Source organism: Pararge aegeria, chromosome 14, assembly GCF_905163445.1.
Source record: "Pararge aegeria chromosome 14, ilParAegt1.1, whole genome shotgun sequence".
NCBI classification, from domain to species: domain Eukaryota; kingdom Metazoa; phylum Arthropoda; class Insecta; order Lepidoptera; family Nymphalidae; genus Pararge; species Pararge aegeria.
The window spans coordinates 10819949-10838631 of NC_053193.1; the positions used below are offsets into that span (position 1 = coordinate 10819949).

General features: G+C 34.5%; 1 protein-coding gene across 1 annotated transcript in view; it reads left to right on the top strand.

Moving 5' to 3' along the window:
- The window catches only part of LOC120629617 (inactive rhomboid protein 1), a 41217-nt gene extending 32827 nt beyond the window's left edge, over positions 1–8390 (top strand). Inside the window, exons 5-11 of the mRNA XM_039898606.1 lie at positions 328–541; positions 2747–2953; positions 3705–3725; positions 3859–3947; positions 4449–4704; positions 5271–5525; positions 6829–8390. Coding sequence (XP_039754540.1) covers positions 328–541; positions 2747–2953; positions 3705–3725; positions 3859–3947; positions 4449–4704; positions 5271–5525; positions 6829–7260 — 1474 coding nt within the window. The 3' untranslated portion in view covers positions 7261–8390. The remainder of the gene's footprint in view (positions 1–327; positions 542–2746; positions 2954–3704; positions 3726–3858; positions 3948–4448; positions 4705–5270; positions 5526–6828) is intronic.
- Positions 8391–18683: the final 10293 nt, after the last annotated feature.

Genomic DNA, 18683 nt, shown 5'->3' on the forward strand with positions numbered 1-18683 from the left:
TACATGTTAAATAATGTCATGACCGAAGTACACAGAAGTTTATTTATTATACAACGTCTCCGATATATATCTGATCGAAATTTTGTCACGATCTATGCAGTGATTAAGTCGAATATGTTGTACATTTGTAATATTAGAAGCGATGCTCTCCAACTGGCGTTGAACATCGTGGAGCTCTTAGCTCCAAATCCGTCTCTCTAAGAGAGGAGGTCAGTGTCCATTATTGGTATAATATGCTCTCTACAAATCCCCTTACATCCGTTGATTGTTGCCCTAAAAAATATAGTCAAGAAATCAGTAACAATTTATTACGTTTCTGTTTTACAGGCGATCCCTTCGTAAATCAGTCACACATCAAGAAGAAGTAGCTCAACAGTTGGACGAGCTCACAGACTACAGGCCATACTTCACGTGGTGGGTCAGCACGGTGCAAACGCTGGTGCTTCTCTTGTCTCTGCTGTGCTACGGCTTCGGACCAGTCGGCTTTGGAAGGCATACGCATTCCGGACAGGTGCTGGTGAAGAGCCTTAGTTTACAGCAGGTATTATTTTCAATGGACCTATTCGTGTCTACATGTACATAGCACCACTATAAACATACTTGCATGCTATAACATACTTAAACACTATTTCAGTAGACAATGAACAATGGGATTGTTTTACAATTACACACCTATTAAATACCTATGTGTTTGCTATGTAAAAAATATCTTCCTAATAACATATTAATATATATATATCTTTATATATATATTTCTTGTGTGCGTGTGTATGTCACTGAACTCCTCCTAAACGGCCGGACCGATTTAAATGAATTTTTCGGTATGCGTTTGGGTGGCACCCTGGATGGTTTAGATTCACAAATCAGGCCGACAGATGGCGCTGGGGTCCGCTAGTATATATATATTCAACGTGAAACAGAATTAAGAAATAATATTGAAAGAAGCATAAGTATATTTCATAAAGAATCACCCTGTAAAAATAATTAATAAAAAGAAGCATATTTACTTTTCCATACAAATGAATTCGAAACATTTTATGTGTTTACTTATGACAACCCTATTGAAGATAAAAAACCAATACGTCTAATAAAGTGACGGGAGTCATGATTTTAATTTTACATGTGATGTTAGGGCTGCATCTGATTTATTTCAGTTAAAACTATGGCAGTGGTTAACTGAAACCTATTAGGTTTTCGGTTTCACAGATTAGTCTCAGAGACAGTACATAATGTACCTCTGAAGCCTTTGAAGTATTATTTCGGTTTTCATTTACACGTAGTATAAATAACACATATAACTTTAGTTTCATATTGTATATTGCTATTTTTTTTTCTCTTATTATATAATTTTTAAATGTAGTATAGATAACTAGGCCTAGTATAGATAACTATAGACTAGGCCTGAAATAAAGATAATTTCTATCATTTATTCTTTTTCATTTTTAATTCTTAAATTCTTAACAATGCTTCTTTTTATTCTCAAAAATAAAAAACACTATTAAAAAGATTATTATATTTATAAACACATATCATATTAGATAAATAAAATTATTTTAAGCTATTTTTAAAAATGTTTACTGTCTGTGGCTATCTTATCTCTGGGAAATTCATTCCAGTGATTTACTAATATTACCTTAGATAAGTTACCATACGCCATCGAACGACTGGCAGGAACGTGCAACCTGTTATTATGTTTAGCCTGCAAAAAGCACTGAACGCTGCTACCTCGAAACACTCTTTTAAATGAACTTTTATTATAAATGTGCATGGGAAAAGTAAAGTATTGTTCAAAACTCGGTTCAAGATAGTTAGGTCGAAGATAATGTAAATTGTTAAGTAAGGATAGTCTTTCTTCTGTGGCTAAGTATAACATTAAGGAAACTTAACATTTTAGTTTTATAGTACAAAGGTATAGAGCTACGTTACTTGTATGCAGCCCGCGGGAGTAGTAATACCGCAACTCAGAACTCCTTTCTTAGTACAGTTTTAAATGGCGCACGATGACAACGTAAAGCTTTTAGGCGAGGCACATTACAACATTTAATGTGAGAACACCTGGGAAGGCGACTGGATGTTTCATAAACTAAATATGCAACATTAGTTTGTTCCTAGTTTAAACTGAAAACATTTTTTATCAAACTATACTTTTATAAGCTCTTGCCGTAAGTATCAAAACTTATTTTCCTAAACCTTGTTTGAAATATTAGTAAAGAAGTACATAGCATAGTTATGGTTTAATCTCGTATTTTTAAATCGGTAAGGTATCGGTAAGAAACAACTCAGTAAATTGTAATATTCTAAAATAGGAATCAAAAATAATGACAATATTGTTGAGCCTGATTAAGAAAATGATAATAGTGAACTTTGTATCGGCCCATTCGAGTTCTAATTATCACGAAAACTACGCTCGAGAGCTCAAAGAAATTAGTGTACACTTTTAGAGTTGTAATCGAATTGAGAGCTTTGATTTAGAATATCAGTCTGTTAGTCCTCGCGGCTTAGCCTGCATGTACCTTCAGTATCCTTACCAATTCTTTATTAATGTTTTAAATTAAAACTATTAGGTAAGAATATTTGGTAAAGTGGTTCACATTTCTGTGGCGATAGGATGAACCCACAATACCAAAATATATATAATAATGGGCAAAATAATCAACGCTCTGATCCTTGAGCTTGGTTATGCCTGAAAGGGCTGCCAACATGATGATAATGATGATTAAAACCAATTTGCGTAATGTTTTCACAGGTTGAGTGGGAAGAACCAGCGTCGTTTTGGCTGGGACCCAGGGCAGCCGATCTTATACATTTAGGAGCTAAGTTTGCACCATGCATGCGGAAGGACGCGAGGATAGCAAGAGCGATAGCTGCTTCAGCAAGAAGGGAGAGAGACACGGCGTGCTGCATACGGAACGATGATTCGGGCTGTGTGCAGTCTTCAAAGGCTGACTGTTCGGTAAACTGTTAAAAATTCTTTTTACTTTTATAAGTTACCGGATGGTCGTTAAGTATTTCAATGTCTAAAGAGATAACAGTTTTATGTCACGCTCACTTAGGGGGTCGTAGATGTTATTTAACCATCCTAATGCAAATACTGATTTGGTCTTATAAGTGGTAGGTCCGGGGTTTAATCGCCGGCAGGGCCAGTTTGGGAATTTTAAATTTCAGATTTATTTCTGGCCTGGTCGTGTGGGAGGCTCCTCTCGTAGCTAGTTACTAACTACACAAGCTACCGAGCAATATAGCGTTACTGTAAAATTCTAAATTCATTAATTTCAAGTAGGCTTACTATATTTATAGTGACTCTGCCGGTTCTGAAACTAGATTCTACCGCGAAAAAACGCAGCAGTTGCTCTTCCAACGATTTCTCTTTTTATATTTTACATTTTAAAAGGATCCATCTTACCTAGATTGTACCTACAAAATACTCTTATTGTTTTTAGTAGGTATATGTTTTTATAAAACGTTTTAGAATTTATTCCTTCGTAGAAAACCTCATGGTTCTAGCCCTTAGGAAATAGTAGATTTGAACCCTACCGTGTCCTCAATTTAGAATTACAAAAATGTTTACGAAATTATTCACCAGAAAATGTAAAACGAACTTTAAAACGAAAAGTTTCAGGATAAAATATTTTAATTTCTAGTTAGTAGTAGGTAACAAAAATTCCGTATATTAACATTTTAAATCCTTTACATGCAAACAACAGATTAGAGGATTAGTATCAAAGGTAAGCCGTTAATTTATTAAACCGTTTGTGGGAAAATTATAAAACCTGAATGTTAACATATATTAAGTTAATATTGCTTACTCGTATTTATTACACTACATATTATGTTACATTTCTATTCTACGTATTTCAGAACACAATATCTACGTGGAAGAAGTGGTCTTCTGGCGAATCTGGTCCAGGTGGTCGAATATCGGGTTCAGTCTGTGGATTGGATCCTAAGTGAGTTACAATATAACATTATACCGTCGTAATTCATACCATAAGCTTATCTTTTTTACACATTAAATATTTTTGTGCGGAATAATATTAGGATTGTCAGAAATCATAGGGTTTTACGATATAGATTGGATCTTAAGAATTATCGATGTTGATTGTTACCATATCAAAATGTTGTAAATAAAAATGATAATTAGTTGCTAATAATTACCTAAATATTCCAAGTTGGAATTAAAGGAGCGATGCTTTTGAATAGCCCAGCCGTCAATTCTTAGTCCAGTAGCAATAGAACGAGCACCAGCTGATCCAAAAATACTCGAAACTATAATTGAAAAACGCCGTTTTGTTTTATGTGATATCAGTTTTCTGGCTCGTCTGAGACTTAACAAAAGAGTGGTATAATGTATATAAAAGTGTAGGTTTTTTGGCTAGAATTTACCTTATTTTAGTTGCTTTCAAATGATAGGAACAAAAAAATGTTTAAAACAATGTTTTAAATTGCAGATTTTGCGAAGCGCCGCGGTCGATAGCACCTCACGAATGGCCAGATGATATTACAAAATGGCCGATCTGTCGCAAGTCAGTTATAGACGGTTCAGCGGCTGCCGGCCGAGCTGGTCACGCTGCAGAGCATATGGCGTGTGAAGTCATCGGTCATCCGTGTTGTATAGGGGTCCATGGACAGTGCGTCATCACTACGAGGGAGCACTGCGATTTTGTTAAGGGTTATTTTCACGAAGAAGCTTCGTTATGTTCACAAGTGAGTATAGCTGGTTTAAAATTTTTATACTTTTCCTACTATTTTTCTACTTTCATTTGGCATATTATTTGCGTTAACTACAGGTATTATATAGTTTGAAACTATAAATTTTAATCGACTCACTTTTCCACGGCCCCTAAACGAACCGAACTTTTTGCCGTTCGTTTTTCCTGCAAGCTGCATCATAATTGGAATTATTTCAAGGTTACACATTTAGAAAATGCATATCCACTTTAAAAGTACTACCTAGCATAGAAACTTTTTCACAGATGTAACGCTTTTATTATCCCATACAAAAACAAAAATTTAACATTTGTACAATAAACCTGAGTATTAGAGAATGAGCAGAATAAGTTAAATTCAGTATTACCGGTATAAAATGTCCATATCCAAGATGCAAGCTATTTTTATGCAAAATAAAATCGGTTATACCACAGTTCTTTTCCGGAATAAAAAAGGATCCTATGTCCATCTCCAAAGAGCAAACTTGATTGCCTATCAAACACAGACACTTTGACATTTATAATATTTGTTTGGACTTATATATACTAATACCTTCGTTACAGGTGTCTTGTCTAGATGACGTCTGCGGAATGTTACCGTTTATGCGCCGTCGTCGTCCCGACCAACTTTATCGAGCCTGGACATCATTGTTCGTGCACGCAGGCCTTTTGCATCTAGCAGCAACATTAGCACTCCAGTGGCTCTTCATGAGAGATCTAGAGAAGATGGCGGGCCCAGTGAGAATAGCGTCGATATATCTTGGTAGCGGCGTCGCTGGTAATATGGCTTCTTCGCTCTTCGAACCGTATAGAGCTGAGGTAATTATAATAACACGTGGTCGCCTAGTGGTCAAAATTCTAATAGAATTAATTTAAATTATAAGTTTGAAAACTTTTAAGGCTCCGTTGTCAAAGATTATACTTCTATAATCACAGATTTCGTCAAGGGTGCATTATAAGTTAGTAATGTCTTTATCGAATAAGCGTGCTTGTGTATCTACACACAAGCACGTGCTGGCTGTGTCTGTACTCTGTGCCGTTTGTGTAAAAGGCTGTACGTTGATTATCAGTCAGTCAGGACTTTGAATTTTATATATAAAGAATTAAAAAAAAATGCACTCACACTACACAAATGAACTCCTGCTCTATAAGTGTCGGAAATGTCATACTCATTTGTCCGCGCAAATTTCGTAAAAAGGGTATAAAGTTTTTGCTTTACGTTTTAATATATAGATAAATAACGATATATCACGTTTTACGTGAAAAAAACATTAAATATAAAAAATATTTTCATTCTTTTTATATTATCAAACACACATTTGATTGGGCTAGCAAACATTCCTTATCAGACTTATGAATAATATACAAACCATATTATGTAAAAAGAAAATAGACTGTCACAATATATGTAGTGCAGTTTACACAGCAAGGCTACAAACAGATAGTATTAATTGAATTAAAGGAAAATGTAAAACTTTTCAGAAGCAAAAGTTTTTTTCGGCTATTCTAAAAAATAAACCCTTACAGCGTCGACTCATCTGCCTGCCTACCTCGAGTCCGATTTTCTAAATCGGACTGATATCTACGGAGTTACGCGCCTAATAACAAATAAACTCACATCCCTTATTTAACCCATTTGAGGGTGCAATTTTTATTAATTCTTAAACATATATTTTAACTATTTTTATCGACATCACTTGAAAATTACGGATTTAATTAAATTACGGACTTTCAACAAACTTTCATCCCTTATTTATGTGTAAGAATTAAAAAAAAGCCTAGTGGCTTTCTAAAGAGTTAGCATTCAAATGTTTTATATATACATTTTTTTACTTAAGTTTATAGCAGTCCCAGAGATTAAATAAAAAATAAATAAAAAAAGCTCTTCCAGTCTTACATATAAATTTGGTTAAATGTCGGACGGAAGTGGTTAAAGTGTGACAATACGTCGGAAGAATTTCAACGTGTTATGTCAACTGAGAGCACCTTTCTAATGTCAGTGCGTGATAAAAAACTAAATAACTGTTCCGACTTTCTTTTACGTTTATTTGTAACACCTTGCAGTTTTATCGTTCGTAGAAATATAGTTTGTATGATTCACTAAGCTCAATTTCATTTTCAGGTTGGACCAGCAGGTTCTCACTTTGGCTTACTCGCGTGTTTAATAGTAGAAGTTATTGGTGCGTGGCCACTGTTGAGGCATCCGCGACGAGCCCTTTTAAAACTCATAGGAATTGCGATAGCGCTTTTCTTGCTAGGCCTTTTGCCTTGGATCGACAATTTCGCCCATGTGTTCGGATTCATATTTGGATTCCTGCTCTCTTACGCGTTGCTGCCGTTCATAACTTTCGGTACATACGAGAGGCGGAGGAAGATTGTACTTGTGTGGATGTGTTTGGTGTCGGCCGCGGCGATGTTGTGCGGGTTGATTGCGTTGTTCTATGCGGCGCCGGCGTACGAGTGTACGGCGTGCGCGTACTTTACGTGTTTGCCGTTCGCGCCGGATATGTGCGCGTCTCAGGATGTGCGGGTGAGGCAGTTGGATGGCGTATGACGGCGCGCGGCCCGGGCGCCCCCGCCGCCGCCGCCCCCTCACCCCGCGCACTTCGAGCGCCCCTCGCAATTTCAGGCCTGCCGCCGCGTAGCACAAGAATAAAGTCACCACGTAAAATGCGGGTCGGTAACTATGCTGGTCGCTAGCAAGCCGGCGTGATTTGCAAACCAAGGGACTAAGGGTATTTAACTAGCAGTGGCATGCTAGTTAGTGTGTCCTGGGCATGCTTTAAGGCGGGATGGTGATATAGGATGTATAGTTCCTACACTAATACGAGTTGTCAAATATGAAAATGTGATTATTTTCTTAATTTGCAATCTGTTTAACCAAAGAGTATTCCAAACATGCCAATGGAATGATCTTTATTATTCTGGTGCGTAAACTTAAAAAAAGAACATATTTTTAGGGTATAAATTGAGGTTAATCTGTCTAGAAATGTTCATTACTAGCTTGGAGATTGGAAAATGTCCAGCTCTGTGTCTCTGAGCTCTGTCATAAATATAAAGACTTTAAAGGGGTTCAAAACCTATTTTGTGATACAATAGGTACGGAACGGTAGTTTTACGTGGTGCATTGTCTAATTTTTAACTGTATTAAAATGGGGAAAAAATTTAAAATTCTAGATCGTCTGCCTGTTTATTGTTCAGCTTAGACCAATATAAACACGACACATCTCAACGAGCCCACCTCATATCGTTCACGCCCTGCCATTGTCATACTCAACGTTCCTTGTATTACAAATTGTGAGGCCTGCCTACGACTAGCACCCGCTTTTGACGCGCCGAAGCCTTAAGCCGCATATGATGTTTTGTCTTCAAAACGGCAAGCACTGAGCTCTCGTCGTATTATAATAATTTTAAGTACAAATTTACTTCGACTGTTATCTTTGAAATTGACAATTTTGAAATTGTAAATTGTGTGTCAAAATTAGTTGGTTTAATATGCGATGGGTAACGAAAAGCGTATTTTAAAGTGAGTGCAAAACTGATTGGTGAATGCGTCTTGATATTTTCACTGCCATTGTTGTCATCTTGTGACCTCACTGTATTAGTAGTGATCGGAAAAGGTATAATTTGGGTTTAGTGACAACAAACATTATATTAAAAGATAAGACTTGCGCGGCTCAAAATATTATATATTATACCTCACTCTCTTGCACGTATCTTTTATTACTATTTGACTGTCTTTACCTACTAGCTTAAATTTTATGGCAATGTTAATGTTTTTTTTATTCAAGTTAGGCAAGTCTATAAATAAAGTAAATCATTGTGTTTATTATTGTTACGTCTTTTTGATTTTAACTATTCGTTGATAATTATTTCCACAATCATTATCAATTCCTCTACATTTCAAATATACAATTTCAAATTTTTGTGAATATAATGGCATATCTATATTAAGGTAACATTATGAATTTCCACACAAAATTGCGATAGATTTCTACCTATTCCGATCACTGATTATTAAGCTCAGTTCGCGATTGATGCTCAAACAATTTTGTTCGGCTGCAATAATTTGAAGATATATCACCATTCTCGAGATGAAAGTTAATCTAGTGCATACATGTATTAATTGCGTTATCTATTTTATAGTACAATTCTTAGTAAACTTATGTGGTTGAAATATTTCAGTTAAAATCACTAATATTTAATAAAAATCTCTTAGTGCTTTTAATTGGATGCCATGTATAACCAACCCTTAAAATGTGATAAAATACACACGGATTCATGAAAACTCCGTACTTTGATGCGTATTGATATTTGTACATAATATGTAAAGTATACTTTAGCGAGAATCCCAAGTAAGAATGTATTTATATACAAAATTGCGTTACTTCTGCCTGCCTTCTACGGGAATTTTTGCCATTATTTCAATTAATTAAAAGACAATTTATAATGAAGCTATGATTAATTATTAGTTTATTACTTGGCTAGATAATATCCCATAGGAGTATCATAATTATATGTGAGGTCTGATCTCCTTCACCCAAACTACATCCGCAGGGCCAGGGCTAGCATAAGCAGGAGACAAAACATATCCCCTATCATTAACGCGTCCATCTGCTAAATTACGGGAACTCATATATTATTTGCATATTATTTCCAATTGGAAGAAGATACATTTTTATCCTTTCCCCGTCGAGTTAATTGTCTACTGCCCATGCTAGCGTGCAGCAGTGGTGTGAAGACCTTTCTCATCCTTGCAACCAATAAAAAGACGCTGTGATTTAACTAAATCCTGTAATTGGTCGGATTCCAATCACGCCATCGCTTATGCAAGGTATACCATAGATGAGCCCGTTTTTTTCATTTAACTGACAAAAAACAAAAGTATCTGAGGCCTTGGTAAACGCGTTTTGAAGGTGGTGTTTGATTCTTTTATTCGAAATATAACCTAGTTCTATCAGAACTCACGTTGGCACCAAAATAAAGAACGAATATCTGTATTCAATGTTCTGTGTAAACACAATAAATTTTGGCTGTGGCGTTTCCCGTAATAAGGCTTAACATAAAAATTTAGTATATTACTAAATAATGTAAATAGCGTAAACGAATATTTGGTAAAATGTATTCGCTATTATTTATATTCATTGACAAATTATTCCAGTCTAATCTTTAAGTCTCACATATGAATTTTAGTTACGTCAATTTATATAGTTATATGATGAAGTCTGCGTAGATTTAATGGTTTATTTGTAATGTATGCTAGTATATTTCTAACTATTTATCATTAGGGCAGATTTGTTTTACAATGAAGTCATTCATGTATTTCGTCGCATATAACCTCAGAACGCCTTGTGTAGTTTTGTAAATTAAACATGACGGTAGAGTAACGTTAATCTGCTAAATTTGGATGAAATTGTTAAATCCACGCTTTTTATGTTCCTATAAATCAGACTTACGATACTGATATTTGTTAACTAAAACACTTATACGCTATAATTACACGAATTCCGACATGTGACCTCTGGGAATCTAAATACAGTAACAGTATAAACTTAATCGGACGGAGAGTATTTATAATTATTAAATTCTTATTTTTAGTTTTATATCGTTTGTTCTAGTACTTTCTATCGGATTGCCTTTTCCCAAGCTGTCAATTTCATATAAAATATAAATAAAATTCATGATTTGAAGCCAAAGGTTCAAATCATGAATTTTATTTATCACAAAAGTAGTAAAATATGGTTGCTTTGTTTTATCTACTCTTCAGGTCCAGGAGAATATAATTGTTTCTATAATGTTTGACGGCCGATTGGCGCATTTTGCAGCAACCCTGCTTTCTGCGTCCAAGGCCGTGGGTTTGATTCCCACAACTGGAAAATGTTTGTGTGATGAGCATGAATGTTTGTCAGTGTGGTGTTTATATGTATATTCTTAGTGTTTATGTATATTATTCATAAAAATTTTCATCAGTCGTCTAAGTACCCATAACACAAGCTACGCTTACTTTGGGGCTAGATGGCGGTGTGTGTATTGTCGTAGTATATTTATTTATTTTATTTTATTTATTTTTATAGACCCTATAAATCAGAAATGCATCCCTAACCAAAGGTTATAATGATGCAACTAATATTAGTCGTGTACACGGATTCTGTATATTCTTATTTCTTTGGTATATTAGTTATAATGATGCAACTAATATACCAAAGAAATAAGAATATACAGAATCCGTGTACACGACTAATATTGAAGCATCAAAAACTACTTCACTTTAGATTGGTTTCTATAACAAACGGTTCGTTACTTCATACCATTTAGCAGTTGACAGTAATTATTTTACCTCTAATGTTCTATGCGTTCACCGTGAAATGGGAAAGTGTGGAAAAAAAATATTATCTAGCAACATTCCGCGGGTGTAAAATGAGACGTGCTGTTTCCACTGTTTTTGGACACAATGCTCTGCATATAATAATGTTTGAATGAGGATTCTGTATATTCCTAATTAAATGATTTATGAGAACCTTTCTATCTAGTTATCTCTGTGTAACACATACTGGATAATCGTAAGAATCATTTTATCATTTTGTGCATTTGAATACTGATTAAAATAAAATGAAATGCGTGTGCATGAAATGATGTCTGTGTCTACGTACACAATGTCAGTGAACACACTGCTTACGAGTATTGAAAGCAATGTGAGTGAACCGCTCTTTAGAAGGATTTTTGGAATGATTATACCCTGGATTAACACATAGGCTGCTTTCCATTTTTTTATATGGGGAAATGTACTGTTTCAGCAGGATTCATGGAAAACCAAAAAACCGCGTATGAAGCCGCAGCTTAACAGATAGACTGACTAAAAGCAAGTGACCGTCGGGATAACGTGAGGCTTCCAACAATACTCCATACATCAAAACCTTAAAATTTATGTTGTAATAAAAAAACTCATCTATATATATAAACCCCGATAACTTTACACTCCTTCTTTGGACAGTTGTGCATAGGTGTGTAAGTTATACCAGCAGCAGTCTCGGCGTGCGATATTCCCACATTTTATTACGTTGAAAAGATCAAGATGTATTTAAGAAATGTTGCAATCGACTACGGTTAGGGCAGTTTCTGTAAGATTTCTTCTCAAAAATCTCACTGGCAAGTGCCTTTTAAAACACTCAGAGTGAGATTTTTGGGATAGTAATAAATTTATTTAGCTTAAATCAATGTATAAATGTATAAAGGTATATATGACATAATACATGAATGATCGAAAAAGTTAAGATGGTTGCAAGTGTCAAGTAAGTCTTGTATAGATTTGGAATGATTTATACCGAATTTATTACTAAACTAGTCAAGCACTTTTGTTTTTAATTAGATATAGTTTCGCTGAAATAATTTGTATCGTACGAAATTTGATTGAAGCATAAGTATGTACTAAAAACTTTTCTGTTATGCTGAAACAGTGTGCTGATAATTATCTGTTTTGTAAATATTACAAAAGTTTAACAAGGGAACTCAAAATTTTATTTGATTCTTCGAAATTGGATTGGAACGTATTTTTCTATAATTTAAATTTGCGCTCTCCTAATGGCTGTTTCCGAAATAAATTACTTTGCGCCTGTATCGTGAGTGTGATATTGTTCAGTGGTATTATATACAACGCTAATGGCTTTATAAATAAACGTGGCTTAACGTTGGAATATCTATGCGGTGTTGAGTCACGCTTCATGTATCTGTGTACGTCGACACTTGCGTATTCTTTGACGCAATAAAATTTACTTGCGTCACAGAAAATGCTCGTGCTGCTGCGTTGCGTAGCTTGCATTTATATGCTTAGCCTAAAGGTGGTTTCAGACTACGCTGTACACGGCCACTGACTTGTGTGAACACTATCCCACGTCATTCACCCGTTCGATGCCTGCGCGACCCCATGACAGAGAAGAACGTAAATAGCATTTATTTTATTAGATCATCGAAACAAATTCAATTTTAAATTAAATTCAGAAGAACATGTCTACGTTCTCCTCCAATATGGACCCGCGAGATCACGGCCTTTTTCTAGTGAACTTCTCTTCATTATAGTTTATGTGCTAGACTGGGCTGGGTTCCTGCTATGTCCAGGCTCAAAACTATTGGCATAGCCCTGTCCAGCGCACGGTCGTTCATGGTATAGCGTGAATCTTATGATTCTTATTGACTTAAGCTTTCGATATTAAATATTTTCATAGATAAACGGGTATTGTGACAATTACACTGTTTAAAATAATGTGATTTTAATTAATTTATTTTACTTGGGATAGTTATTTATCAGTCTTTGAAGTTATGTAGTTTTTTTTCTCACTAGAATCGAATTGAAATTGTTTTTCAAATTAATAATATTTTTGTACTTTTAGCGCACAAAATAATGACGAATAAAGTTTCAAATAAAGGACAAAATATAGCTCAAATGTAATAACAGAATAAAAAACAAAACTAAAGTTGAAACGATATCTTACCCAAAGGTAATAATTTCTAATCCAGTTGTTATAGATAAATATTACGCGATTATTAAAAATAACCAATAAACAATATCCAATTGCTTTTAAATTATTATGTTCTATATATTATAACTTGTAAAGTGTGCATGCAGTTATAGGAAAATATTTCGTATAGACTTTGTTAAAGCCCCATTTAGAATCGATCATGAGAAAGTTGATATTGTTATTGGTGTATGTACGTGATAATTTAAGGTAACCATGTAGAAATTTTGTACTTTATTTAATTTGAATAATTATCCTACTTCTATCTCAATTTAATGGCGTATAACATTTATGGAATCTCGTTGCATTACACAAAACAACCATTAAATAACCTTATATTTGGAAATCCAATAGCATCAGGCCGCGTAAAAATCGTTCCAAAAGTGTGTGTTACGCATTTATATCTTCTTACGCCTTATTAATCAAACTGAGACTCTTGTCGTTAAAGTCCATAACAAAAGTTCTAGACGTAAAATTACTGTTTATATTGCTTTGAACTCATAAGGGGCAGTTCGTATCCCAATCAATATGAAATAAAAGCGGACGAAGGCAGAAACTGTCTTGTATTTTACATTATTACAAGCTTTACTAGCTACTAATGCAAAGTTAATCACGAGCAATGCGCGTCTCAAAAGTCTCTTACCTTTAAGAACAAAAATAACAATTGTAAATTTATTTAACCCAGTTGCACATTTAAAATACATAAAATATTTTGTGATTATTCCATAATAAATGTTAGTAATTCCACTCATATAATTATGATTACCAATTATAAATCAATTAATTTGTAAAAACATTAACATTCGTGCGATTAGAAGTATCTGCGTTGGTTACAATTCCCATGTAACACAAATTCAAATTGTTGCGGTTTCAAAAAATAATGTAGCAAATGTGCGTATTTTTGTACTAAAGATTAAAAAGTTAATGAAACAAAATGTGTCGTGTTCGCGTGATGTGTGTGTTATATCAAAACGAGATTGGTTCGTTGATTTTTTTATGATTACTTTTATAATTTCAGCGATGTTATCTCAAAGTGCCCTTGCGGTCGGCGGCCCGGCGGACTGTTTTCAGAATTTAACTTTAAGACGAACATTAGTGGCATTCGGCATCTTACGACTGAGAAATGAGACGTATATGTACGTAACAGGCGGTTTATTTATAATAAATAGCCTGGTAGTGTAACACATCTTGTTTTACTTCTTTTCAACATTATTTTACTACAGCTAACTTTTGTTAGTTGTTTATCTAAGTCCCTTGTCTTGTTCGCGAGATGTGAAATGCCATACTTAAACATACATATTGTACATTGTGAACATACAAGTAATTGATATTCTAATAAATAAGGAAATGGTAAAGTAATCTTATTGTAAACTAGCATTAATCGAACAAGAAACCTTATTATCATAACATGTTTGTGTTTTATTTATACGAATATTTTACTTTCCCAGAGCTTCAACGCTTCTTTTTTTCAAAATGTAGATTAAAAATATTATTTATGTAAAAAGAGTTACTGTTTTTCACTAGCATGAAATGAATTTTCTACGTCTTCCTTCTCGTTCACTTTTGGCATAGTGGTCGTGAGTTAGTATGACTGAAAAATAAATTCTTCGGACTAATTTTTGAAACTTACACTGTTTCGAGTTGATAAGGTTTTAAATATTTATATAATCAGGTTATTATGATGGTAAAACGATACCACTAAGGACGAATAGTTGTTATATTCATCATCATCATATAAAGCCATTACCCGGCCCACTACAGGGCGCGGGTCTCCTCTAACAATAAGAAGGGGTTAAGGCCCTAGTGCACCACGCTGGCCCAGTGCGGATTAATAGACTTTAAACGCCTTTGAGAATATTATAGAGAACTCTTAGACGGGCAGGGTTCCTCACGATGTTTTCCTCCACGGATTGCTATGGCAACAGCAAAGAGGATATTTTCTTAGATAATATTAAAAAATAATTCACAAACACGCATGTAAATGCGATTGCAAGTTATGATAATTAGCTAGGGTTGGCAATTTTTTTCTTAAGATAGGCGTTTTCAAAGGTTAATTGAAATTATAGTTACGTAAATCGACCAATCGCTGCGTGGTGACGGCAATTCAGAACAGTTGTCACTATCCCACCTCTTTTCCCAATAGTGTCGTACGAGGCGACTAAGGAAATATAGTGAAGAACGGGCAACAGCGTCCTCTTTGCTACTACTACCATTATCTGCAATCAATATACAAAGCTAGGAGAGAGGTTAATAAGAAACCATCCTTAAAAAGACTCCTGCAGCAGACTTTTAATTGATTACTTAAATCGAGGATTTGTGATACTTTTTAAGGATGGTTTCTTATTAGCCTCTCTCCTAGGTCTGTATATTGAGTTTTATTGTCAAGAAATTCGCAGTAGCAACATGGAGATAGGAAACTGGCGTTATCTCAGCCCCGTGATTTCTATTAAACATCAAATTATTATCGTTGCTTTGATACTTCAACTCTTATTATGATTGACATTATCAGCCACATTAGGAACTAGAAAACCAAACTGCCTCATTGGTTAAGTTAGAGTAGTGATCAAAAGATCTTAACTTGAAAAGTAATTAGGATTTTTTATGGAGTTTTCGCCGAGTTAGAAATTTGACTTGAAACCTCCATCCTCGTTCTTCGGAAAGCAGACTTAGCAGTCAGTTATTTGAAGACAGATTGGCGCAGATTGCAGCGACCCTGCTTTCTGAGTCAAAGGCCACCACTGGAAAAGGGTTGTGTGATGAGCATGTATGTTTTTCAGTGTCTGGGTGTTTATATGTATGTTCTAAGTATTTACGTATATTATTCATATAAATATTCATCAGCCATCTTAGTACCCATAACACAAGCTACGCTTACTTTGGGGCTAGATGGTGATGTGTGTATTATTGAAGTATATTTATTTTATTTATTATTTATTTAGTTATGGTTGTATCATCGACCAAGCGAGTGAATGAAACAAAGCCAAAGTGAATGAATGTTTTAGGATTGAATGGGCGGATAATCAAAAACTCTATATCGCTTGACGGTGATTGACTAAAATCTGATGAAAACAACGAATTATGATATCGAGTAATATATTATAACAAAGTTAAGAATTCCAGCTTACTTTGAAGTGTTTATAATAATACTTAGTCCGTTTCGTTCTGTTTCTGGCCTTATTCGCAACGGGCTCAAGTTATTTCGTATCTATCGTGATGTTGATAGGTACATATTATTTTGATCGTAATAAAAATCTCCGTTTATTAGATATCGGTAAATTGACAGCAAAACCCTTAAGATAATATAATATTTTTTTGCTGTATTTTTTTTTTATAGTTTCAATTAATTTGTCGTCCAGTCGGTGCTTGACTGTGATACCTACGCAGGTATATAACCTGCTTGTATGCGATGACGCAGTTTATAAAAGAAATGGGCAAGCTTGGAAGGGACATGACCGGGTTATTAGATGCATCTCGTAATCTCACCAGCGCGGCGGTGGTGTGCAGGACACAGCATCTTACCGTAACAATTAAATGCAGGATACCTTTGCTAGTAGAGTTACAACCCGTGGAAAAACTCCCACCAGGCAAAACTTGAATAAAATTAAGCCAAAATCGACCTTCGCCGGGTAATGAACCTATGTGGAAAACCAGAGCAATCACATAACGAATCTGAAGCGCCTTAGACAAATATCACAGCAATTTCAACAAAATCAACTGAGATGAAAATGTAATATGTTATACAAAATTTATGTTCATCATTTATTGAAATTAAAGTAAGTTTAAAATAATGACTTTTAGTCTATTAACTTCCCATTGCTGGTCAGCGGCCTCATTTCTCAAAGGAGGAGGTTTTAGAGCATAGAACACAACCTACTTAAAGTGTCTGTTTTTTCTCTTAACTTGATAGAGCACAAATAAAAAGTATAAATAAATAAAAAATAGACCCACTACACTTGTCTTTATTTATCTCAGTCTATGAGTGATGATAACTGGAACCAACGGCTAATGGTTATTTCCCTACAGTTCGTATCAAAACTTGTCATGTGAACAATACGTAACATATTAAATAAACAAATAAATATTAAATCATTGCCACTGTCATAAACCATTAACCAGTCATTTAAAATTGAAGCTCTAACGTCCAAATTCACTCAAGAGCTCTGCTGTGAGACCAAACATTATATCATACTTTTTCCGTGTCTCGATTTTGCGCGTGTTTATTCTGTTTTTTTTTTATCTGGAGGAACTTTTCCTTTTCCTAAAATGAAACAAAATATTTTATGCTCTGGGAAGCAAGTTATCTTTATGAAAATTTTCGCAAAGAGTTGTTAAGCTGTTATGAATTACCATGCATAGGTAATGAAGGGTATTTTTTCTAGGTTACCTGAGAATATTTCCCGGATGCTTTTCCGGTGTAAAAGTATCCTACGTTAATCTCCAGGATACAAGCTACAGCTATATATAGGTATATATATATATATATATATATATATATATACTAGCTGTTGCCCGCGACTTCGTCTGCGTTTGATTTTGTTTTTAAAGTATTCAGTATCGCTAAGCTTTAAATGAGTATAGTAGTATATATATATAACATGTGACTGCCAATTAATTATAGACAAATAATTTGAAATAAAATAAAATTGTGACTATAATTAAAGATCTAAGCTATCCTATCTCTTAAGTTGGACCAGACTGCTCACGGTGTACCAATTTAATTTTAAATCGGTTAAGTAGTTTAGGAGTCCATCGCGGACAAACATCGTGACAGGAGATTTATATATATTAAGATATATATATATGCCATCAATATCAATGCAGTAGTATTGCTGTGTAAATAAGACACGTCAGCAATAAGTATATTGTAACATTGTTAATAATGAGAATTAAGAATTAAATATTTTATCTAGTGACATTACAATCATCAAAGGTTGAACCGAATATAAGTATATAACAAATGACATACTATCGCACTTATAATAATAAAATGGTTTATTCAAGAAGTCAGAGAAATAGGTGTAGCGCGTTATATGAACTCATTTCTGCAAATTGGAGCTTCCAGTGTACATATACTCATTTTATCACATTAACGTGTATAAGGATTTCCGTATTAAAGTGGTGCACGCATAACTATTGTCTAGACAAAGACATTTGAAATGTGCCAGAAAATCTTTTAATACAATCATGTACATCATATAACGCCCGACTAGCATAAATAATTTAGTTTATGAACTCAATAAAACTAAAAACTGTGAGACACAAAAAAACTAAAAACTCCCTTACAACTACAAATAATGTAGTAATTTTTGTGAGTATACCCAACAGGGATTCCTTAATCTTTACATTGTATCATAGCATATGATACGTTTGATTTACATACAGTACGACTACTGTCGTGGCTTACAAAGACTTCGTCAGTTGTGACGCTGTTTAGTATGCAATAGAGGCTCATCCAAGTATTCAATTT